The 25517-nt window shown below is 49.0% G+C and overlaps 1 protein-coding gene across 8 annotated transcripts in view; it reads right to left on the bottom strand.

Moving 5' to 3' along the window:
• PIAS3 (protein inhibitor of activated STAT 3) overlaps window positions 1–17271 on the bottom strand; it is a 36949-nt gene extending 19678 nt beyond the window's left edge. For 5 of the 8 annotated variants that reach the window (XR_012156075.2, XR_012156076.1, XM_073322624.1 and 2 more), the window contains exons 1-2: window positions 17195–17259; window positions 9186–9654 (exon numbers count right to left, since the gene is read on the bottom strand). Coding sequence is in view for 6 of the 8 variants with exons in the window: in XM_073322624.1 (XP_073178725.1) it covers window positions 9186–9654; window positions 17195–17218 (493 nt within the window). In the remaining 2 variants the exon portion in view is untranslated. Of the gene's footprint in view, window positions 1–9185; window positions 9655–12747; window positions 12838–15375; window positions 15432–17194 lie in introns of all 8 variants that reach the window. The other 3 variants (XM_073322627.1, XM_073322628.1, XM_073322626.1) reach the window with 3 other exon arrangements.
• Between the last annotated feature and the right edge of the window lie 8246 nt (window positions 17272–25517).

The following is a 25517-nucleotide window of genomic DNA, read 5'->3' as shown; positions in this document are numbered from 1 at the left end:
ATGGATAAGCATGGTCCTCCTGAGAATTAAACTCTACTGACTTCGAGGGGAGATATTACTTCTCATCTAGTGCAGGTATTTTCATGTAAAATATCCTAGTGAGGAGTCTGCCTTTAAAAAAGTTGCCTTCAATGTAGCAGACCACCAGTAATGCAAACTTTGTGCTTCTAAAATAAACCAGGAGCGGCAAGTAAGCTCAGGTAACCTACAAGACAGCAGATCTTGTTGAATTTCAAACACAAAGCACTCTGCTGCACTTGCTCTAGGTCCTATGCCTATCCCAAGAGATTTCAAGCAGCCACAATTCCCACTGGAGTCATCCCAGATGTACAACATCCCTCTGGATCAGGACAAATCAAAGTCACGTACATCTACCATGCAATGCTTTGCTTGTGTGTGGAAGCTGGACTGTTTGTTTATTCCAGCAAAAAGGTGGTGTCATTGGGCCATATGGGATCAGACAGATTTGTAAAGAGCGCTGGTATCACATTTAGGAGGAGAGGCATTACATAAATTCAAGATAGTTATGTCAAATCTGCAGTACCGAATTGGGGCAGATGTTAGTACATACTGCAACACGCACTAAAAAAGGACTCTGAGCACGTTCCTAGGCACAAGAACACCCTCATCCCCGCCTCCCCAAGAATACAGTTAATCCCACTCTATATTCTGCAAGAGAGGATTCCACAGTCAGGCTAGGAGCTTGCGTCTCCAATTTCCTGAACTTCAAGAATGTGAAGAATGTGAGGTCTGAAAAACAGAAACTTTCCTCTGCAGATGACCTGCCAGAACTTGTGCCAGCCTCCAAAAACAGGCTAACTGCCCGGGCAGCATAAACTCGAGCTCTTTGGAGAGGTTTCTGACCTCATCTTAATACTTCCCATCCTAGCCTTCCACTCCTCAGTCCTCGAGTAAGATCAAGGCCCTGCTCCTGCTCAAGTCAATGGCAAAACCGCTAAACATGGTGATAGCAGGACCTAGGCCAAGGTCCATGAATTTCACCACTGTCCATCTCCCTATCACTCCTTTTCTATCCAATACCATTGCTCAGTTCAGAGCCATCCTATAACACAGAGGAGCTCAAACTTTGTTACGCAATAGCAGCTTTCCAGGCCCACTGGGCCACACCATTTGCAGACATTTGTTATCATAGAATCATAGAATATCAGGGTTGGAAGGGACCTCAGGAGGTCATCTAGTCCAACCCCCTGCTCAAAGCAGGACCAATCCCCAACTAAATCATCCCAGCCAGGGCTTTGTCAAGCCTGACCTTAAAAACCTCTAAGGAAGGAGATTCTACCACCTCCCTAGGTAACGCATTCCAGTGTTTCACCACCCTCCTAGTGAAAAAGTTTTTCCTAATATCCAACCTAAACCTCCCCCACTGCAACTTGAGACCATTACTCCTTGTCCTGTCATCTTCTACAACGGAGAATAGTTTAGAACCATCCTCTTTGGAACCACCTCTCAGGTAGCTGAAAGCAGCTATCAAATCCCCCCTCTTTCTTCTCTTCTGCAGACTAAACAATCCCAGTTCCCTCAGCTGCTCCTCATAAGTCATGTGTTCCAGACCCCTAATAATTTTTGTTGCCCTTCGCTGGACTCTCTCCAATTTTTCCACATCCTTCTTGTAGTGTGGGGCCCAAAACTGGACACAGTACTCCAGATGAGGCCTCCCCAATGTCGAATAGAGGGGAACGATCAAGTCCCTCGATCTGCTGGCTGTGCCCCTACTTATATATCCCAAAATGCCACTGGCCTTCTTGGCAACAAGGGCACACTGTTGACTCATATCCAGCTTCTCGTCCACTGTCACCCCTAGGTCTTTTTCCGCAGAACTGCTGCCTAACCATTCGGTCCCTAGTCTGTAGCTGTGCATTGGATTCTTCCGTCTTAAGTGCAGGACCCTGCACTTATCCTTGTTGAACCTCATCAGATTTCTTTTGGCCCAATCCTCCAATTTGTCTAAGTCCCTCTGTATCCTATCCCTACCTGCCACCGTATCTACCACTCCTCCTAGTTTAGTATCATCTGCAAATTTGCTGACTGTGCAATCCACACCATCCTCCAGATCATTTATGAAGATATTGAACAAAACCGGCCCCAGGACCGACCCCTGGGGCACTCCACTTGACACCGGCTGCCAACTAGACATGGAGCCATTGATCACTACCCGTTGAGCCCGGCAATCTAGCCAACTTTCTACCCACCTTATAGTGCATTCATCCAGCCCATACTTTAACTTGCTGACAAGAATACTGTGGGAGACCGTGTCAAAAGCTTTGCTAAAGTCAAGAAACAATACATCCACTGCTTTCCCTTCATCCACAGAACCAGTAATCTCATGATAGAAGGCGATTAGATTAGTCAGGCATGACCTTCCCTTGGTGAATCCATGCTGACTGTTCCTGATCACTTTCCTCTCGTGTAAGTGCTTCAGGATTGATTCCTTGAGGACCTGCTCCATGATTTTTCTGGGGACTGAGGTGAGGCTGACTGGCCTGTAGTTCCCAGGATCCTCCTTCTTCCCTTTTTTAAAGATGGGCACTACATTAGCCTTTTTCCAGTCGTCCAGGACTTCCCCCGATCGCCATGAGTTTTCAAAGAGAATGGCCAATAGCTCTGCAATCACAGCCACCAACTCCTTTAGTACTCTCGGATGCAACGCATCTGGCCCCATAGACTGTGCACGTCCAGCTTTTCTAAATAGTCCCTAACCACCTCTTTCTCCACAGAGGGCTGGCCATCTATTCCCCATGCTGTGTTGCCCAGCGCAGCAGTCTGGGAGCTGACCTTGTTCGTGAAGACAGAGGCAAAAAAAGCATTGAGTACATTAGCTTTTTCCACATCCTCTGTCACTAGGTTGCCTCCCTCATTCAGTAAGGGGCCCACACTTTCCTTGGCTTTCTTCTTGTTGCCAACATACCTGAAGAAACCCTTCTTGTTACTCTTAACATCTCTTGCTAGCTGCAGCTCCAGATGCGATTTGGCCCTCCTAATTTCATTCCTACATGCCCGAGCAACATTTTTATACTCTTCCCTGGTCATTTGTCCAATCTTCCACTTCTTGTAAGCTTCTTTTTTATGTTTAAGATCTGCAAGGATTTCACCGTTAAGCCAAGCTGGTCGCCTGCCATATTTACTATTCTTTCGACACATCGGGATGGTTTGCCCCTGTAACCTCAATAGGGATTCTTTGAAATACAGCCAGCTCTCCTGGACTCCTTCCCCCCTCATGTTATTCCCCCACGGGATCCTACCCATCAGTTCCCTGAGGGAGTCGAAGTCTGCTTTCCTGAAGTCCAGGGTCCGTATTCTGCTGCTTACCTTTCTTCCCTGTGTCAGGATCCTGAACTCGACCAACTCATGGTCACTGCCTCCCAGATTCCCATCCACTTTTGCTTCCCCTACTAATTCTTCCCGGTTTGTGAGCAGCAGGTCAAGAAAAGCTCTCCCCCTAGCTGGCTCCTCCAGTACTTGCACCAGAAATTGTCCCCTACATTTTCCAAAAACTTCCTGGATTGTCTGTGCACCGCTGTATTGCTCTCCCAGCAGATATCAGGATGATTAACGTCGCCCATGAAAACTAGGGCGTGCGATCTAGTAGCTTCTGCGAGTTGCCGGAAGAAAGCCTCATCCACCTCATCCCCCTGGTCCGGTGGTCTACAGCAGACTCCCACCACTACATCACTCTTGTTGCTCACACTTCTAAACTTAATCCAGAGACACTCAGGTTTTTCTGCAGTTTCATACCAGACCTCTGAGCAGTCATACTGCTCCCTTACATTCAGTGCTACTCCCCCACCTTTTCTGCCCTGCCTGTCCTTCCTGAACAGTTTATAACCATCCATGACAGTACTCCAGTCATGTGCGTTATCCCACCAAGTCTCTGTTATTCCAATCACGTCATAATTCCTTGCCTTCACCAGGACCTCCAGTTCTCCCTGCTTGTTTCCAAGGCTTTGTGCATTTGTATATAGGCACTTGAGATAACCTGCTGATCGCCCCTCATTCTCAGTATGAGGTAGGAGCCCTCCCCTCACAGACGTTTCTGCCTGTGCTTCCTCCCGGCATCCTGCTTGCCCACTTACCTCAGGGCTTTGGTCTCCTTCCCCCGGTGAACCTAGTTTAAAGCCCTCCTCACTAGGTTAGCCAGCCTGCTCGCAAAGATGCTCTTCCCTCTCTTCGTTAGGTGGAGCCCATCTCTGCCCAGCACTCCTCCTTCATGGAACACTATCCCATGGTCAAAGAATCCAAAGACTTCTCTCCGACACCACCTGCGTAGCCATTCGTTGACTTCCACAATTCGATGGTCCCTACCCCGGCCTTTTCCTTCCACAAAAGAGTCACAATCGGCACCCTCAGTGGTAACCTCTGCACACGGAAAAAGGAATTAACAAACAAGGAGCCCCTCTGACTTGACTTTGTGGCTTCTATTCCGAACTCATCAACAAGATCTCCATGCCTTTTTACTCCCATGCCATACAACGCAGACTCAGGTCTTCAGGGTAGGAATGCTGACTGCCTGAGCATCCACTGTCCCGGCCAGAGCTGCATTCCGACTCCTTCCTCTGTTCCAGCTCGGAACCTTGCTAGCCTTTCTGACAATCCTGGCATCACCTTTAAGGCCTTTCTCCAGTCCCTCACTAAATCTCCTTTCTTCTTCCTCCTCTGTCAGTATCACCAAAATCTACCTCTTCCTCACGGCCCCATTGGTAAAACCCTTCTCACTGCCCTTCTTACTAGTTTCACCCCACCTATATCTCTGCTTTCATCTATTCATTATTTATAGATGTTACTGGAGCCTTCATCGCCTTAGTATCTGAGCACGAACAATAATGCATTCATCTTCTCAATACCCCTGGAGGGTAGGTCAATATCAGGGCTTAATTTCTTAGAGTATTTCCCAGAACCCCCAACATGCTATAAAAACTACAGGGGGGTTGAAAATATTTATCCGAGCTCCGCTCCGGACAGCTCCAGCTGAATTTAAGCCCTGGTCAATATTATCTCCAGCATTCAAAGTGACTTGTTCTGAAGCAGAACACAGCTCTCCAGATTCTTTAGTCCTATGCCTTAACCACAAAGCTGTCCCTTCCTACATTCTTTCAATCCTCTTGCCTTATTCCTCCTGTTTTGTGCCTTCTATCATGCTGTCCCCTACATCCAAGATGCTCTCAGGGACTTCATCCACCAAGTGCTCTCTTCCCTCTTTCAAATCTCTCCTGAAGGTTTACTTCTTCTGTCACTCCTCTCTTCTTATCACAACTCTTCCCTTCCTGGCCTTATTATGAAAGTGCCCCATAAGCTACACAGCTGAAGTTGTACTGAGGTTTCCACTTAAAGTAGGAAGTACATCCCCTACATAAAACTACACAAAACTTTGCGAACATTTTTAGTTTAGAAGAAAGAAGCAACTAATTTTCGGGGTGGGAGTTATATTTGCTAGATACCAGAATTCAGAAAACTGGATTTGTTTTTTACTGTAAGCTCCTTGGAGCAGGGTCATGATCTTTTATTTGTTTAAAGCATCAAGAAGTTTCAGGATACTCTAGAAATAAGCCATATCAACTCACTGGAGCAAAGAACATGCCTGTATGGCGCTACACATATTTCATAAATTGCCAAGCAAAGCGAGGTCTTACATTCAACTCAATGGCAATTCTCTGCCAGTAACGCAATAAATTTTCAATGCCATATTCCCTGAATTTTGGAATTGACTGAAATGTTCTAGGTATCACTGGGCAGAACTCTATTGATTTTGGGGAGAATAGGAAATCAGAAAGAGGGAAATGGGGGGGAGGAGAGACACTGAGCCCCTTGCATCTGGCTATCACACTCAGCAGCTTCAGCGGCCTCTCCAACTGTCTACAGATGAAAAAACTGGTTGACGGAAGCCATTAACACCTTCCAGCATGACCCCTCAACCCCACCCCATCTCAGGTCAGCCCATGGTCCCAAAACATTTTTAAAATGCTGACACCCTGAATGACTTACCTCCCAGACAGACAGAAAATTAAATCAGATTGGTGGAAGGGAAAGGGGAGCCAAAAAGAACACCTGGCATAAGGGAAAGGGGGGAAAAGCCCTAGTGGAGGTGGAGAACGTGGGACCCTGATATGGGAGGAGAGGGGCCAGGGGACATTTGGCAGAGGAGGGAATGGGGAGATCACATAGAGCTCCTGGTGTGTGGGGGGGGGGGAAGGAGGGGGATGATGTGGGACAGTAACCTGAGGAGGGGGAATGAGGGCACACAGACCCTGCAGCATGTGGCAGAGGGGGAATGGGAGAGACACACAGAGCCCCTGCCATGGTGGGGAAGGAAGGAATGAGGGAGCATAGAGCCCCAGCATGCGGGGTGGGGAGAATGGGAGAAGAAGGTATGGGGGAAGGAGACCTGGAGGAGAATGGGAGACCCTGGCATGGGGAGGCACACACAACCCCTGGCCTGGAGGGACAAATTGTGAACTCAGCGGGGGTGGGGGTATCAGCGAATCCCTGAAATAGAGGGGGATGGGAGGGTTCACACAGGGAGCCCATAGGAGGGAACGGAAGGAAACAAGAAGCCCCTGGTGTGTGCAATGAGTGTGAGACGCACCCCCGCTCTCCCCCGCCCGTCAGTCATACAGAAAGTTTATTTTTAATTCAAATATTAATATTTGACTAAGAAGGCTTATCTGGGGGGAGAGGGGCAGGGAGCGGATTATTTTGGCACAGAGCAATAATGAGTTCTTTTGCAACATGCGCATCCCATTTAAGGGAACTACAGGTTGGCTGGGAGGGATAATGGAGTCAAAGTCAAGAAAAGAAAAGGAGTACCTGTGGCACTTTAGAGACTAACAGATTTATTTGAGCATAAGCTTTCGTGAGCTACAGCTCACCTCATCGGATGCTTTATGCTTATGAAAGCTTATGCTCAAATAAATCTGTTAGTCTCTAAGGTGCCACAAGTCCTCCTTTTCTTTTTGCGAATACAGACTAACACAGCTGCTACTCTGAAAAAAGTCAAGAAAATATACTTTAAAAAAAAAACAGGCATCAAGCTGATGAGTTCTTGCTGTGCCAAGAGCAGGAATAATGAAGCCAGACATATCTATCTCCCCTGCAGCAAACACCACCACATTTATGTGGTAAAAAAACCCACACCTGAATCCAAACTACAATCACTCAAACGGTATCAGCTAGGTCAGGCCAGTCTGAAGAGAAGCTGTGCTGTCAACACATGACCTTAGTTAACAGGAAAGTTCGCACAATGTACAGCTTCAAAACGGACAATAAGACTCTGCTCTTCCCGGCCCTGATCCAGATCCCATGAAGTCAATGGGGATCTTTCCATAGACTTCAGCGAGAATTGGATGGAGTATCCACAGACATCAGCGAAGACACACAGCCATCCCTCCCCTCAGTTTACAGATGGGGAAAGCATGAGTTCTTTCCAACAGATAACGTATCTTTTTAATGCATGGAAAATGCCTGGCACATTGGGGGCACCATGGGAAACAAATATGCAACTTATCTAATGTCTCCCCGCTAGTCAGAGGCAGGGCCATGAACAGACATCCCAGGGTCAAAGGGATTTGTAGGGAAAAGCTGGGAGCCATACCCAACTGTTGTTTTTACTGGTACCCTTACACTTATAAGGAGGGCCCACAAGGTCTTGAAGTCAGACTGCCACAGAATTACCCTGACTGTGGTCACCCCACCATTGGCAAAGAGAAAGAGACTGTTCCAGCTCATTTGTATGGGTTGAACTCTTAGTTTGGCCAACGTGAGGCACCAAATCACACAACTAATCAAGTGGTACCATGTCAGATATGTGGCACCTATCAAAAGGGTGCTGCTAATGTGCCAGCCAATGGACAGCAAAGCATAAATGGAATGGGCCTCCGAGTTCCATGTGGCGTAAAGGAATCTCTTCCCCTATTCCTCCATTTCTATTCACCTTTAGAATCTTCATGTCTCCCTCCTGTCCTTTGTCTGTCTTGTCTATTTAGACAGTAAGTTCCTGCCTGGAAGAGCTGTCTCTTACTTCATGTTTGTCCACTGTTGTAACACAACAGGGCCCTGAGCCCAGTCGGGACTTCTAAGCACTATCATAATAAAAATAACACTTGTTCATTTTCATTTATTGGGGTTTTATTGATGGTTTTCAATTAATTTCTCTTAACTTTCATTGAGTTAACCATCATCCTGAAAAAGTGTGTGGGGGAGGGGAGGGGGAGAAGAGAGATCAAGAACAAGCCAACAAGTTTGCAGTCTAATGAAGCAGAATTAGGCCTGAAGGTGCCATGGAATTCTAAAGGTGCTACCCAAGAGACTGTTTGGTTTTTATTTTCCTTTGTCATTTTTGCAAGGTATCGATGTTAACACCTGGCACTCAAGATACTGTTCTGAGACTCTATCCCATACTAAGCAGGAATTCCTTCTCTCGGCTTCATAGTCCAAATGCTGAAATATCATAGATCACTCACAGGCAGTATAGTAATTCTAGAAGAGGGTAATTTAGACTATAATGAAGAACTCAAGTCTGTTCCCAGCAAAGTTCACAAACTGGCTCTATCCGACACAGATGCCCAAATTAAAAAAAAAAAAAAGCAGCACATACTGATCATTATCCACTTAAGAGCTGCAGGAGACTGGTTGGCTGAAGGGATCAGTAAACGGATATGAGGCTTTTCACTAAATGGTTAGTCTGAATCCAGAAACCCACGAGAGCAACTGAACCTCTTCAGTAGCCTATGCAAAACGAGTTGGCAGATCTCAGCCCAGTGGTTATTTCACTTGCAGTACTACCTAAGGACTGAGTCAGGGATCAAGGTCCCACTGGACTACGCACCATACAGAAATGCCAAGATAATTCTTGTCCCCCCACAAAAATCACCATCTAAGGTTATTCGTTCACAGGTGTCTCTGCCATAAAACACACCAGAGCCAATCTCAGCAGAAAAGCCCGGGATTGCCTGGGCCATGGAGACCAGACTCCCATCCTCACCCACAGACGTAGTCCTTCCAAATCAAGACTGATGCCCACTTGCAAAGCAGTCTGGGAAGCTAGCCCTCATTGCCCATGCTAAGCCCAGTCTGTGAATAACCAAAAGCTTTCAGTTACAAGGGCTGTCAAGCCAGTAACCTTTGAGTAACAGTATCCTGTAGAAAAGAGAACCAAAGCTAATTTATTCACATACCTAATGTGGTGGGTTTAATCAGCTCATCATAAACGTCATAGAAGGGCAGCCTCTTCATTTTGACATCTGGATGGACCGGATGAATGGGCGGGGATAAGTGCTGAACATCTGTCTCATGTTTGGGTCCCAGCATAGGCACTGGAGGCAACACAGCTGTTGGCACCGTAGAAGCTGCTGAACTGTTGTCATAGGGCAAGTGACACACTGTGCTGCCCTGCGTCAGTGCAGTGGCGGAGGGCAGTTGCCCTGTCTGAATATGGAGCATGGACAAGTCTGAAGGGGTTAAGATCTTCCTTGGGAACCTTCGTCGGTACAACTCCTTAATTTTCATCTGAACAGCTGGGCTGCAGCCAGATTTGAGCAGCTGTAATGCCTTTGTGAGCAACTCGTGCTTCCTTCCACTCTTGTTCCTGCCAGCAAAACCCAAGAGAACCTGCAGTTCTGATACCCTAAAGCTCATAACCATGTGCTGCAAGAAAACAGAAAACAACATTAACATTGCTAATTCCAAATACACAGTCCAAACACAAGCTACAAATTCACTAAATGAGAAAGTGGCAGAGACCTTAAAAGAGACAATGTCAAATTGCAAATCCCATTACCTGTGCGATTATCTACGTACAGGTGAACGAGCCGTAAGCATCTAATTTATTTTTACCTCTTTGCATTTTTCTCAACTTGGACCTTGGAACTAAATGGGTCAGTTAAACTTCCTGTTTCTAGGCAATTTCACTTTTGCACTAGCACAATGTTGTTGTTTGCGGGGGGGGGGGGGGGGGGCGGGATTCTGCCATGCCAAGGGATGGCTAAACAACAAGAACACTTTGGGCTAGATTCTCATTTTACACCACTCTGGTAGCAAAAAGGTGTCTTAAAGCAGGTGACATTATTCTCACTTGAAGACTTTTACATTACCAGAGTGGTATAAAAGAGCCTTGGTGTAAAGGAGACTCTGGCCCGTAAAATAAATAGCTAGGTTATTAACGGTTTTTAAATTCTGTAACTCCCCGCTTTGCTTCCAATATATAAACTATGGGCCTGCATTATACTGCCCAGTATTTCTTTAGGTTGGGATACGGGGTACCAAATCTGGAAAAGATTTAACAGATGATTGACTAGTCAGAGGAGTTTTGAGTTGTTATAACTAAAAGAAATAGTCTAAGAAAAAGCATGCATCAAGTGTCAACGCCACACCAAGGCTGGAATTAAATAATTGTCTTGTTAAATGGTATCTAAAAGCAGCTTGCTAATTTTCTCTTCACTACATCATATGACACCAATAATTCTCACAAATGGAGCCAGTAGATTCAGCCCACATCTCAGCAAGAGCTCCACAGAACAGCAGGGTGGCTTCATCATTAAAGGCACTTTACACTAACAAGACATAACAGCACCACATTCTTACATTTGAGGTATTGCCATAAATGAAACTGCACATCAAATTAATGCACAAATATACTTTTTGACTGCCTTGTCCTCAGTCTCTCTTTTAAGGAGTCATGCTTGCTATTTCACCCCAAGTGGGAGCTCCAATATCTTCGAGCTCAAGAGATTTAACAAAAAATGGGTCATTTCCCATGGAAAAAAATGTGGTTGCACAAAAGTAGAACCCAATAGGAGACAACTGCCCCTATTTTTTCCAAAATCGATCACTCAGAATGGCTCCCGGTTCACTATGGGCTTTAAGGCCCTGTGTGACCTTAATACCTGCACCTGCTCTCATGACATGGAGCGTTTACCAGTCTGGAGATACCTTCCTCCTGTCTTCCTTTCTTCAGCTGCGCCAAGGTGTTTCACCACAGGAAGTTACTGGTCGATCTGTTTCCATGGGAGAGTATGGTCCACAGAACAGAGTACCAGCCTAAGGCAGGTGGGATCTAGCCCTAGCTCTGCTAACAACTTGCTGTGGCCTTGGGCTATTCTGTGCCTCAGGGTATGTCGGCACCGCAAGTGAAGGTGTGACTGTACTATAGGTACGTCTGCACTGCTGCTGGAGGCATAGTTTCCAGCCCAGGTAGATGTACACACGAACTAGGGTGCGAAAACCAGCAAGGTAGCTTCTGAGACCACAGGTATGTACTCTGGGGGCTAGCCCAAGCTGCTGCCCATGCCACCATGGCTACACTGCTATTTTTAGTGCACAAGCTCAATCAAACCTAGCACATGTACGTCTCCCTGAGATTGAAATTACACCTGCAACTCAAGTGTAGATGTACCCTACTGGTGACGGTACAGGCTTCAGCATGAGCTAGCCACCAGAATGTTATCAGGCTCCCCTGTGGCTTTGTACTCGGGTTGATAGTCCATGCCACAACATCTACGCTACAATTGTTACCATGCTAGCTAGTGCAGGTATGCCTACCCCTGCTACAACCACACTTGCAGTGTAGCTATACTCTCAGCTTCTCCACCTGTCAAACAGAGTTTTCTTTACCCACCTGTGTAAAGCAGTCTGAAATCTAGGATAGGCACTAGTGCTAAGGATTATTTTATTTACCTACACTAATTATTTTTTACACTTTAAAAAAAAACCACACATTAAAACCTTCCATTTTCTGAACTCTTATGCATGGCTACTCCTTGCTGCACCCACTACGTAGCTAGGCTCAAAGTTTGTGTGCGCACCAACTATAAATATGCCTGGGAAATGTATATCATTTATGCATACTGCAGTAGCACCTAAATGACCCACCCCAGAGCAGGACCCCTTTGTGCTGGGCACTGCACAGGTACATCATAAGAGACGGTTTGGGCCGTACAGTCTAAATAGACATGACACACAGAATAGGAAAAAGTAGTATTCCCATTTTACAAACAGGGAATGGAAGCACAGCGACCTGCCCAAGGTCACGAAAACAGTCAGTGGTGGAGCCAGAACTGAACCCAAATCTTCAGTCTCAGTCCATTGGTTTAGCCACAAGACCATTGTTGCTCTCTGATGCAAAACAAGACTTTCAGGATTACTTTGCTACTCACAAAAGCATAAAGAAAAACACTCATGGGATGGCACCGGATGCCATGGGAGGATGGTGGTTATGTAAAAAAAAAAAATCCTTCCAGTCACACAAGTGAAAAATTAGAAACTAGGAGCAGTCAAGAATCAAACCCATTTATATTTATAATGCTTTATTAACACACATACTGTTGTAATAAGGGACGAAGAACAAATAGCCTTTCATCTCCAAATCAGTAAATCACCAAAGCTTGCCATCTGATGGCTGGCCGATAAAAGTAAGTTAGTGGATCTCTGGCCCAGTCGTTGCTGATGTATGACTACATCATAAAAAGAATGTTACTACTTTGTAAGCAGTCTCAGAAGACATGCCAATGATTAAACTAAAAGGTATATTTACCTTTTAGATGCTGACAGCTTCCAGAATGTTTGGATACTGGACATTTATCTGTTCCACAGGGTTAAACCTGAAACCTAATCACCTTAAACATTCTTCATTTTAAATAAGAAAGAGAATACGGAGTTTCACCACCACCAAGTATCCAGTTCCCTTCAGGAAACCAAATGAAACGGATTCAACAATAGTAGAATTGTTCTCAAATTAGTTACATTTTATTGAAGGGTTTACGTCTGCATAGACTTTCAATTTCACAGACACGCCTTTTCCTCTGTGCTTTATCATCTGACTGCCGTGGGACACTAGGGGGCAGAAGGAAAACGTTAGGATTCCATTACTCTACAAAAGCAAGAAAGCTCGCATTCCTCCCAATAAAAAACAAAAGTACCCGTGTGTCTCTCACTCTCTCTTTTGGTACACAAAGCAAGAATATTGTGTACTTGGGTTGATTTGCAAGCCAAACGGAGCCCAATCCAATGTATTCATTTGAAAACAACCAGTGCTGCAGGCAGTACACACTTTGCTTCTAAGGGCCAACATTCTCTAATTTTTCTTGTTCCCTTATGCTTCAAACATTGAAAAAATTAGAGGTAATAAAATGCTTACTTATGTGGCAACATTTCTACTGCTCTCCACACCCCTATTTTAAAAGGCAAAAATTGGACCTATCCCATATTTCTTTTTCCTGGGGATTCCCAGACTAGGCTTCTTGTCTATTGCAATATTTCACAGACTGACAAGAAAGAGCAAGCATGCAGGGTGGAGTTTATTATGTTCTGTTGCATCTTACATGCCAAAAGATCCCAAAGCCGTTTACAAGCCATATATACGAAGACCACTGTCCACCACCAAAACTGCAACCATCTCTAGAGAGCAGCATGCCAGCTGTTTCACTTCCCAGTGCAGGAGGGGAAATTTTGGCTAAGACAGACAGGGCAAAGTCTCTACCACTCTGAAAAGTGCCCTGTGATCTTTGATGCAGAACAGACAGGACCACCAGTTAGGGTCTCAAGTGGGGAGGAAAAAAATCCACACATAGTATATTGCATGGAATTTATCTATCACCTTTCTTGGCTGGTTACTCAAGAGAAGAATAATTTTTAATATTACTGTAACCGTTGGGTTTTTTGAGAGCTGAGAAAGCTTTTCAGAAATAGGAAAACTTCACTATGTATATTTATCAGGAAGATTTCAATTTGGAGGCTGTAAACTTTGACAGTGTCCCTTTTAAATACCTTTTAACACAAAAAAAGATTATGTTATGGACCTAGGTGCTTTCTAAACCCATCTTGCAAAGATGGCCATCCTTCGTGACAGTCTCAGAGACCCGCAAAGGCTGACTAGTTCGTGGAGCCCAAGCAGCACCCATCACCCCTAGAAGTGGCTCCCCTCCAAGTCCTGAGAACGGAGCCCTGGGAGATTAGCGCAGCTCGGTTCACCAGCACCACATTTATTTTTAAAATACACCCTGTGCTCATAGATGGCCGTGTCACCACTACTGTGGACTCCTATCAACACCCGAAGCGTCTCCAGTTACTGCTCACACAATGTAGCACGGCAGCGGAAAGACGCTCTCATTGCCACAAGTGATCACAATCAAGCGCTCCCAGAGGGCACCCAAAGGCTTATTTAATGAACGACCCACATCACACTTGAGTCCATGCTGAAAAGCCGGAACAAACAATTGTTGAACAGTGTACAACATTTCTCTTTCCAGAGGAGTCATCGCTGGTCATTTAAATAACGGAAGGTGTCCAAGCCCACTCCAGACATAGGGAGCAATCATTTCATTTTCAGCTGGCTCCTCTTTCTTTACAATGAAACACAGATGGTAAAAATCTTAAGATTAACCCCTAGCTAGGAAGCCAGAAAGGGGGGTAGGGGAGATGGACAAAGGAATTTGGTTGCTGGAAGAGAGCACAGATTTAAAAATAAACTGCAGAGAGCCATGAATAATGCCAGGTTGCACAGGAAAGTCTGGAGCCTGGGAGACCATATGAGAATCTCAGAGGTGGGTCAAGCCTCAGAGGATGTAAACCCATGTGCTAAGCTACATCTACTCTTATAATATGATTTCTCTGCAGCGATTTATTTGCAGAGAGAGAGTATTGTGGAAGATGCCAGGGAAATTCCACCCCCTGCTGTATCTATCTGACCTCACCCTCTGTAGATGCCCTTTAAGTTTGCTAACTATGATCCCGATCCTGCAGACTTATGCATGTCCTTAACTTCACACACGAGCAGGCCCACTGAGTCCCAGTGGCACTGCTCACATGAATAAAGTTAAGCACATGTATAAATCGAGGCAGGATCAAGACCTATGTTAAGACATGCCATTTCTCCAAGTCCGCAGATGTGGGACTTTTGTCTAGCTTATCACAGTCCTCGCCCCTCGAACTCTGGAAAACGTCACAAATAAAAGTAACTGCTTCTTCGCAATAGGAATTCTGCAAAATTGCAACTCTTTCTGATTACAATTCTTGGGTCGATTTTTTCCATGAACATTTTAACACTTTGGTGCTTATTAAGATAGGAACACAGTCCTGCTCATATTAAAGTCATAGGGAGTTTTGCTCCCAGCAACAGGATCAGGCCCTACACGAATATTATAACAGGATGGGTCACGACTTGAAAGATTACAGAGGAACATGAGCTCCAGAGAATTATATCCCCGCTGTGGCTGCCAGAAAGGTGCCAGTTCCTAAGTTCTTGCTATTCCCAGCACCGGGGTGGGGGAAGGACTCTGAGGCCACTTTAGCGAGCTAAGGGCTGCACTCTAGCCTGCGGGGAAAAAATATTACACGCCAGTGAGGACACAAATCAGCTTTGGAATTAGTTACCAGGGGCAATTTCATATTCCACAGTCTGGTGGGCAAAGGTGGTTACACTCTGACTCCTAAAAACAAGAAAGAGAAAAGAAGGTGGAGGGAGACGAAACCCCCTCCAGCTGTGAGCGCTGGTGCAGAACTACCGGGCTACGAACACAGCCACCTCCAACTCTGTGCCCCCCCTCTTCTCATGCCTCCATGGCTCTGGGCAAGGGACATCCTGGAGCCATGGCCTTCCCCCCCACGGCAACTCTGCCACTCTCCTGCCCCTCCACTCTGCATTGCTCTATATCCCCTTCTGACCCAGCAGGTCCCCTCTTTGTTCCCTAGGCTCTCTGACCCCACACCCTTCTCTGTACCACCTCAGGGCTGAATCCCCTGCTTCTTAGCTCTCTTCCTCCTTCCTGCACTTCACCCCCAGGCCTCCTGTTATTCTCCCTCCTTCAGCGCCCCACCCCACAATTGAACCCCCAGGGTCCTCTGTCTCACCCCCAAATACCTAAGCTCCTTTGCTTTCTTCAATAGACAAATCCCTGCTGCCACACACATGAATCCCCAAACCCTGTTCCCCTTCCTCCAAGTTTCTGTATCTCCATCTTGATCCCGTACCCTCCTCCATGACTCCCCCAGACCCTCTGCCTGCTCCCTGCCCTGTCCCACTCAGGACCCAGATCTCCCACTTGGTACTCCCTTGAAAACCCCCCTCAGTGGATTCCCACATGACAGCCTCCCCCAAGATCCTATGGCTCCCCCCATGGTCCCCCACTCCAACCCCCTAAAGATCTCTTGTCCTCCCCCTATCAGGGCTCCCCTGAACTCATCCCACCTTCCAGGGCTTCCCTGCTCCCACACCTCAGGCTCCCCCACAAACCGCTCTAACTCTGTCCCCCATTTCCCTCCTACCCCCCTCAGCCCCTCCTCCCACCATAGCTCCCCCCTTACAAACCCACCCAGGGCTTTCCTGCCCCCCCAACTCCCTCTCACCCACCCCCTGCCCCCCCAAACCCACAGAGCCCCTGCTCCCCCCTACAGCCTCCAGTGCCACAGATCCCTCCCACCAGTGCCCAGACTCCTCTCATCCTCCCTGTGCTCCCCCACCTTGGCCCCCCCTGCAGCCCCAGTCCCTTCCCATCCTCTACCCCTGCAGCCCCCTCCCATTCTCCCCAGACCCCTTCCCACTGGGCCCCCCTGCAGCCCCCCCGACCCTTCCCCTGCTCCCCAGCCTCAGTGCCCCCCTGGAGCCCCCTCCCAGGCCCCCTGACCCCTCCCAGGCTCCCCCACCGCGCCCCCCTGCAGCTCCCCCATTTCGCCCCCCCCCACAACCCCAGACCCCTCCCTTGTTCCCCCACCGCGCCCCCCTGCAGCCCCAGTCCCTTCCCATCCTCTACCCCTGCAGCCCCCTCCCATTCTCCCCAGACCCCTTCCCACTGGGCCCCCCTGCAGCCCCCCCGACCCTTCCCCTGCTCCCCAGCCTCAGTGCCCCCCTGGAGCCCCCTCCCAGGCCCCCTGACCCCTCCCCGGCTCCCCCACCGCGCCCCCCTGCAGCTCCCCCATTTCGCCCCCCCTTGTTCCCCCACCGCGCCCCCCTGCAGCCCCCAGCGCCACGGGCCCCTCAGTATCCCCCAGACTCCCCTCTCATCCTCCCTCTGCTCCTCCACCTCGGCCCCCCAGAGCCCCAGCCCCACCGCGCCCCCCTGCAGCCCCCCAGCGCCCTCCCACGTCCCTCGCTGCCCCCCCTCAGTGCCCCCAGACCGCTCCACTCCGGCCCCCCCGCCGCTGCTGCCCCCGGCGCCCCCCGCCGCTGCCCGCGCCGGCCGGGGGGGCTCGTTACCTTCAGCTCGGCCGCCTCCGCCATCTTGAGACATCGTCGCCGAGCCGAGCGCGGACAGCGGCCAAGGGAGCGGCGACAACTCCGCCCCCGGCCCGGAGCCGCAGAGACACCGCGCGGGGAGGGAGCGGGGCGAAACTCCGCACCCGGCTCTCAGCCGCAGACACGTGCTTCCAGGATCCCCGCGGGCTGATCCCCGCCCGGCAGCGCTAGTCGCCGCCAGCCACCAGGAGAACTCGTCCTGCAGCACCGAGGAGCACGGATACCAACCCTGGGCTGGCGCAAAACACACTAGAAGTTAGTTACTCTCTGCACTCAGGATGGGCTGCGAGTCCCAGTAATCCTCAGCAGCTGTAAGTCGCTATCGGCCCGGAGTGTTGGTTCCAGAGTGAGTAGCAGCCCTGTTAGTCTGTATCCCCAAAAAGAACAGGAGGACTTGTAGCACCTTAGAGACCAACCCATTTATTTGAGCATCAGCTTTCGTGAGCTACAGCTCACTTCATCGGATGCATAAAAGTGGAAAATGCAGTGAGGATGTTTTTATACACACAGACCATGAAGAAATGGGTGTTTATCACTTCGAAAGGTTTTCTCCCCCCCCCCCGCCCCGACCCCGCTCTCCTGCTGGTAATAGCTTATCTAAAGTGATCACTCTCCTTACAAGGTGTATGATAATCAAGGTGGGCCATTTCCAGCACAAATCCAAGGTTTAACAAGAACGTCTGATGGGGGGGAGGGGGTTAGGAAAAAACAAGGGGAAATAGGTTACCTTGCATAATGACTTAGCCACTCCCAGTCTCTATTCAAGCCTAAGTTAATTGTATCCAATTTGCAAATGAATTCCAATTCAGCAGTCTCTGGCTGGACTCTGGTATTGGTTGCTGTTGCCACTAGCCCTGAGTATTAATAGGAGAATTAATTGCTAACAGCAGCAGCCCCAAGTCTTGGTTGCTGTTGCCACCAGTCCGCCTCAGTATTAATAAGAGAATTCGTTGCTATCAACCACAAGTATTCGTAGCTCATAGCCGCAGCTCTGAGGATTGGTTGCTATTGGCACGGGTGCTGAGACCTGACAGAAATAACAGTTGCTTTTAGCCCTGAGTATTCATTGTTATAGCCACTCGACCCCATGTTAGCAGGAGTAACCGTTGCTCTCGGCCCTGAATAATAGTTGTGAACAGCACTGGCCCTGAGTATTAATGGCAGTATTAGTTATCAGCCCTGAGGATTCGATACTATCAGCTCTGAGCATTGGCTGCTAAAGGCACTAGACCTGAATATTAACAAGGATATTAGAATCATAGCATATCAGGGTTGGAAGGGACCTCAAGAGGTCATCTAGTCCAACCCCCTCCTCAAAGCAGGACCAATCCCCAGTTTTTGCCCCAGATCCCTAAATGGCCCCCTCATGGATTGAACTCACGACCTTGGGTTTAGCAGGCCAACACTCAAATGACTGAGCTATCCCTCCCCGCAAATACCTGTGTGTCGCTCAGTAATTGAGAATTTCGGATAGGGTGTCCATTTAGAGAAAAGAACAGTCCATCAGGAAAGTATTTGAGTTACTTTCCCGACTGCATTTCTTATCAGCACCCCAGCTCGTCCTTCCAACTCACCCTATCTCATGTCTACACTCTCTAAACATGCCCCTGTAGCACTTCAGTGTAGACACTTACTACAGCGATAGAAAGGGTTCACCCAATGCTGTAGTTAATCCACCTCCACATGAGATGGTAGCTTGGTCGACGGAAGAATTCTTCCATTGATCTAGTGCTGTCTACACAGGGACTTAGGTTGGCTTAACTATGTTGCTCAGGAGTGTGGATTTTTCACAACTCTGAGCAACAAAGCTGGGTCAATCTAGAAGCTGTTGACTTCTACTGCTAGACCCAGATCACATGCTCTCCTACGGAGCCCTCTAGCCTGCAAGCAGGACCAGGAAAACCCCCTGAAATTAGTGACAGCCTACAATTTAACACAGTTTTCATTACACCCCAGGTAGCGATATTCATTATTAGTCATTTAGTCTTCTTGGTATTACTCTTTTGTAGAATCATTTAGTATTTAGTATTCATAATTAGCAATAACCCATCTTAATATTAACTGTGGTAATGTCAGTTATTAGATATTATTTAATAGCAATATTAGTCATCGCTAGTATTAATTAAAAGTCATTTTCATTGTAGTAACAATATTACTTACTCTTCATAGTAATAATAGTGGTAGCTGTGTTATAAGCATAAGAAGTATGACAGTGTAACCCAGGTGACCCACTAAAATCCAGGCCTCATGGGGCTGGGCACTGAACATACAGCCCCTGGCCTGCAAAAAAGCTCACAATATAAATAATACACAAAGAGTCGGAGGGGAAACTGATGCACAGAGTAGGGGATGTGACTTATCCAAGGGCACACGGCAGGTCAGGTCCAGAGCCGGGAATGGACCCCAAGACTCCCAGTCCATTGCTCTGTCCACTAGCCCACCCTACCCTCCCAGAAATAGCATGTACTGTCAGCACGGAGGCACCCTACCGCAGCAGAGCATCATTCCTTTTAAAGGGCCCCGCACCCACACGGTAGCAAGCCCGACTCAGCCTAACTCAGTCCCTCAGTCCCAGGGTGCCCTTGCCACAAGCTGGGTCAAAGCAGCCCCTCCCCATTCCAACCAAGACGAGTGTGCAAGTGGAGGGGGAGGGTACTTGGGGGGGCAAAGGGGTTTAATCTGAGAGGAGGCCAGTGTTTCGGAGGGCGGGATTAATCTGGGGGGTGGTTTGGGGGCAGGGGGTTAATCTGAATGAAAGGGTGATGTGGGGGCAGGAGGGTTAATGATGGGACGGAGAGTTTTGGGAGCAGGGGGTTAATTGGTGGAAGGGGTGGTCTGGGGGCAGCAGGGAGTTAACATGGGAGAACTGGGGCCCCGGGGCGGATTTGGGGGCAGCAGGGCGTTAACGTGGGAGAGCTGAGGCCCTGGAGTGGTCTGGGGGCAGCGGGGCGATAACGTGGGAGAGCTGAGGCCCCGGGGTGGTTTTGGGGGCAGCAGGGCATTAACGTGGGACAGTTGAGGCCCCGGGGTGGTTTGAGGGGCAGTGGGGAGTTAACGTGGGAGAGCTGAGGCCCCGGGGTGGTTTGAGGGGCAGCGGGACGTTAACATGGGAGAGCTGAGGCTCCGGGGTGGTTTGAGGGGCAGCGGGACGTTAACGTGGGAGAGCTGAGGCCCCGGGGTGGTTTTGGGGGCAGCGGGGTGTTAACGTGGGAGAGAGAGGCCCCGGGGTGGTTTTGGGGGCAGCGGGGTGTTAATGTGGGAGAGAGAGGCCCCGGGGTGGTTTGAGGGGCAGCAGAGAGTTAACATGGGAGAGCTGAGGCCCCGGGGTGGTGTGAGGGGCAGTGGGGCGTTAACGTGGGAGAACTGGGGCCCTGGGGTGGTTTGGGGGGCAGCAGGGAAGGCTTGTGGGGAGTGAAATGGGATCTAGACGCTCGAAGCAGCAAAGTTTCTCTGGCAGCAGGAAACCCACTTTGGGGCCAGCTGGATTCCCCCCTCCTACTGGCAAAGCGGCAGGAGGAGGAAGGTGGATTGGAGGCCCAGCATCCCCCGCCAGGGTCTCCTTACTCACCAAGTTCACTTTGGACCAAGCCTTCCTCTGGGTCAGGTGAGGAGCAGTTAACCCGGGTACAGCTGGCAGCAGATTCCTCAGGCCCCCTGCTTTGCAGTTACTATTGTTTGTTTGTTTTGTTTTTTGAGGGTGCAGGGGGTTTGATTTCAGGGTGTGTTTTTTTGGAGGGGGCGGGGGCTGGTCTGCAAGCAGAAAAGGGATCCAGCCAGGGAAAGCCTACAACCAACCCTTTCTTCCCAAACTCCGGCCTGTCAGACTCTTTCTTTAGCTGCAAACTCCAGGAACTTAGGATCACAGATGATTAAATAAATAACCAACCCTTCCTTGCTGCCCCCTGGAGCTCGGCTCCTGCAAAGCAGCCCCAAAACCAGGCACGGATCCAAGCCCGCCTTCCCAGTGTGGGATCCCTGCTGCTGGCCCCCCCAGTCCAGCCAAGAGGTTCTGTTGACCTGGTCCCACCTTGTCTTGGTCCATGTGCAGTGTGATCTGCTCCCACTTGAGAACCGGTGGCATTTCAATGCTGCCGGCAAGGTGTAGGGCAGTGAAGAATGGGGCCCCTTCACCCCAATGCTTCGTGTCAGTGATGGGTGAACCCCAGGATGCTCGGCATGTGGGTTCGCCTGGGCTAATTCGGTCCTTCAGTTCCCCACAATCCCTCCTGTCCCAGCCCTACCCCAGTGGGGCTGGAACAATTTGGATAGCGGGGATGCTGAGAGGCATTTAACCAAACTGTAAACCCTGTATATAATGGAAACCACTTCAAGCCAGAGGGTGCGGTAGCCCCCCTAGTTCCAGCACCTATGCCCCACCCTGGACTATCCCTCCACCCCGACCTTCTTTCTCCCCCTCCTACCCCCCACCCCACTTTGAACAGACATTTCCACCCTTCCCAGCTCCAAGCTATCAGGATAAACTTGTCTTTCCTAGATTCACAGATTCTGAAGCCAGATGGAATCACCAGGTCTTTAAGGCCAGAAGGGCCCATTAGCCCATCTAGTCAGACTCTTGTATAGTGCAGGCCATTACATTTCACCCAGATACAGCTTTTCAGCCCTGAGGAAACTAAACTGTATGCCACAGGTGGAGAATGGGAGCGACCAATCAATCAATAAAACAGGGGGACTGGGCCTCAGAATGCCTGGCTTCTATGCCCAGATCTGCCATTGACGCATTCTTGTGCCTCAGTTTACCCATCCATGAAATGAAGATATTGTCTATCTCTCTGGGGGCTAAGAGACTTAATGAATGTTTGCCCCTGGCATGGAAGTGCAGTGCTACCTGTTATTATTATTATATTAGCCAATTGTATCATATAACATCAGTCATGTGACATTTATGGTTATTCTGCAGGCCAAATGTACGTACGTATCACAGGTCCAGACTCTCACTGAGCATTCTAGGGGTCTGCTCGGGCCTAATTTTTAAGCCTGAACCAGACCCGAATCGGACCCAAGCCCACCTGACTCAAGCAGGTCAAGTTGTTTTCTGACCTGACCCCTCCCCCTGAACCTGAGTCAGCACGGCCACCTCCTACAGGCTGTCATTGGGCCGTCTCTCCTCCTGTCCATGGGGTTGGCGCCACGGCGGTTGCATGCACCAGTGGCTGTGTGCCCCACTCCTGCCATCCACTGCCCCTGGCTGCACTGTGCGTGCTGCGGAGTGAGTGGCCCTGTGACTCGTACCGCAGCGCACACAGCAGCGGGGTGGGGCCGACCCACTGGGCAGGAGGAAGAGAGCTGAGCCCAAGAGAATCGCCTCGATTTCCTGACCTGACCCCGATGCCTGTAGTCACATTTGGGTCAGGTTGCAGGGCTCTTGTGTGTCCTGGCAGCTCTGCCTTCCCCACGACTCCACATTACAAGTCTCCCACAAAATCTGACACCCCTCACAATGCTCAGCGCTGTACATACATGATTATTTAACCTGTCTGTTGCCACAGAGCGTCGGAACTCCAGTAATGCTCCAGGACCCCGATGCTGTACAGACACAGAACAGAAAGATTGCCCCCCACCCCACCCCACCCCACCCCAAAGACCTTAGAATCTAAGTATAAGACACAAGACAACTGGTGGAGACAGACAGGGATGGAAACAATGAGATAGTACAGGACAGCATGGTCAACAACGGTCTCTGCATGTCAGCTGCCTAGCTGTTGCCAAGTTTTTTGTCTGCATTCTGGCTAAGGAGAGTTTTCAATACATGGAGTAAGAGACAGTCCATGCCCTTGTCTAAATAGCCAGGATGGAAATGGAGAGGGGAAGTGACTTGCCCTAGGTCACTTAGTAAAGCAGTGGCAGAGCCAAGACTATATCCAAGGTCTCCTGATTCCCAGCCCAGTGCCCATTCCAGCAGAACATACTGCTTCTCATCTTGAATTTGAGCCGTTTCTGCCAAAAGAAGAGACCAGGTGAACAGAATAATAAACTACTCCACTCCCTGTACACACATCACACACACACACACCAATGCCAGTCTCACGGGTATTGTTAAAGAAACTCATGCTCAGGAGGGTTGTGCAAAGCAAACCAACTTCCTTCCTGGTCAGAAAATGCCCAAGACTGTCGGTCATGTGAGTTGGCTTGAACACCAGGGCTATTTTCTGATCAGCAGCAAGTTGGGTAGTTGCAGGGCCACCAGCTCTCGTGATATTATCACAAAGTCTCGTGATATTTGGTGTTTTACTTAAAGCCCCAGCTCCTGGAGGGAAGTGATTACGAGAGAATCTTTTTCTTAAAGCAAGCTCTGAGCCCTCACGGCTGCAGAGAAGATCCTGAAAGTGTGACCCCTGAGAGGCACAAAATCCAGAAGGTGACTTCAAAGCACCCCAAAATTATTTTGTTAAAAATCTCAGGTTTTGAAGCCAATCTCATGATTGGGGAGGGAGGGGGCTGATCATAATTTTTGCTTGGTGTTGGCAATATTGAATTCTGGGATGTATTAGCAGGAGTGTTGTAAGCAAGACACAAGAAGTAATTCTGCCGCTCTACTCCCCACTGATTAGGCCTCAACTGGAATATTGTGTCCAGTTCTGGGCACCACATTTCAGGAAGGATGTGAACAAATTGGAGAAAGTCCAGAGAAGAGCAACACAAATGATTAAAGGTCTAGAAAACATGAGCTATGAGGGAAGATTGAAAAAATTGGGTGGTTAAGCACTGGAATAAATTGCCTAGGGAGGTTGTGGAATCTCCGTCATTGGAGATTTTTAAGAGCAGGTTAAACAAACACCTGTCAGGGATGGTCTAGATAATACTTAGTCCTGCCATGAGTGCTGGGGACCGGACTAGATGACCTCTCACGGTCCCTTCCAGTCCTATGATTCTATGACCGCTGTGGAAGGAGCTTGTGCGTATATGCAATTGATTGTGTTTGGGTAGGAAGGACGGTCTAGTGGATACAGCACGGAATGCGCATTCAGAAGACCTGGGTTGAGTTTGTGGCTCTGCCACCAACTCCTTGTTTGACCCTGGGCAAGTTACTTAATCTGCTCAGTGCCCTTCCCTGTAATAAAATGGGGATAAAACTCCCCTTATGTCACAGGGGTGGCGTGAGCGATCAGATTAAGGAGAGCACCTGGGTAGGCAGAATAGCAGCTTGTTGCATCTCTTCTGGTACAGAAGTAGATCCAGTGCGAAGCATTAAAGCTGGAGGAAGATGAGCCGCAGCGGACAGGTCATGGCATGATCGTGGGCTTGCCTAATGCCTCAAAGCTATTGCATAACATCCCCCCCCTCCGCCCCCCCCTCCGGCCATTTCCTGCTAATGTGGTGTGGCTTAAGGGGGTGAGAGCACGTCTGGGAGGGGATGAGTCTCAGGGACCCCCTTGCAATGCAAAAGTCAGGCGGTCAGTAGAATGGGAGCTGGCGAAGACCCATCTTGCCAAGCCCTCACCACCTCAGTTGGCGTGGGAGGGTTCTTATGGCTGCCCACGTTCCCCTTTCCGGCCTAACGTGGTGATGGAAATGACCGCACAAGGGGTGGGGCAACCATGAACGGTCCTGGGTGCCTTCTAGTGGCAATTCCAGTTGTAATACTGACCTGGTCTACGCTAGACACCTGGACCTGCTGTAATTGAAATCGATCTGGTCCCAGCAGTGCAATAAAGAGGAGGAGGAGATGTTGCCAACGCAGGGGAAAAGGCAGGGGGGCGAGAGGACTGTGCCACCCTCTCAAGCCAATGAGGGGAGGGCAATCTGGGGGTGGGATGTGGCTCCAGGAAGCCAGAGACGGGGGTTGTGGGGAGTTTGGGGGGGTGTGGGGCTTCTCCAAGCCAGGCAGGGGAGGGGGAGCTGCCCTCTGCTCTCAGCACTGGTCAGGCCCCCCAGACCCTTTCTCTTCTCCCCAAACCCTGACACAAACCCTGACAGAGAAATTGATGATAAGTGGAATGGAAGCCCAGCAGCACAGGGGAAATAAACAAACAAACAGCATCAGAAGAAGAGAAGAAAATAAGAGTTTCCAAAATTCCAATTTAATGGGTTTCTGAATGACAAAGACAAGGCCATTGGGCCACATCCTCAGCCTAGCCTTATTCACTTCAACGCTGCCACTCAGATTTACGCCAGCTGAGGATCTTGCTCTATTATTTATTTTATAGAGCATTTATTACTTCTATGACAGCAGCACCTAGGGGCCCCAGCCCAGAGGAGGGCAGGCACTCTACAAACACACCTTAAGAAACAATCCCCACCCAAAGAACTTACAATCTAAATAGAC

This window comes from Lepidochelys kempii, chromosome 24, assembly GCF_965140285.1.
Source record: "Lepidochelys kempii isolate rLepKem1 chromosome 24, rLepKem1.hap1, whole genome shotgun sequence".
In the NCBI taxonomy this organism is placed as follows: Eukaryota; Metazoa; Chordata; order Testudines; family Cheloniidae; genus Lepidochelys; species Lepidochelys kempii.
The sequence above is the reverse complement of the archived record's forward strand: the minus strand, read 5'-3'. Positions and strand labels throughout refer to the sequence as shown.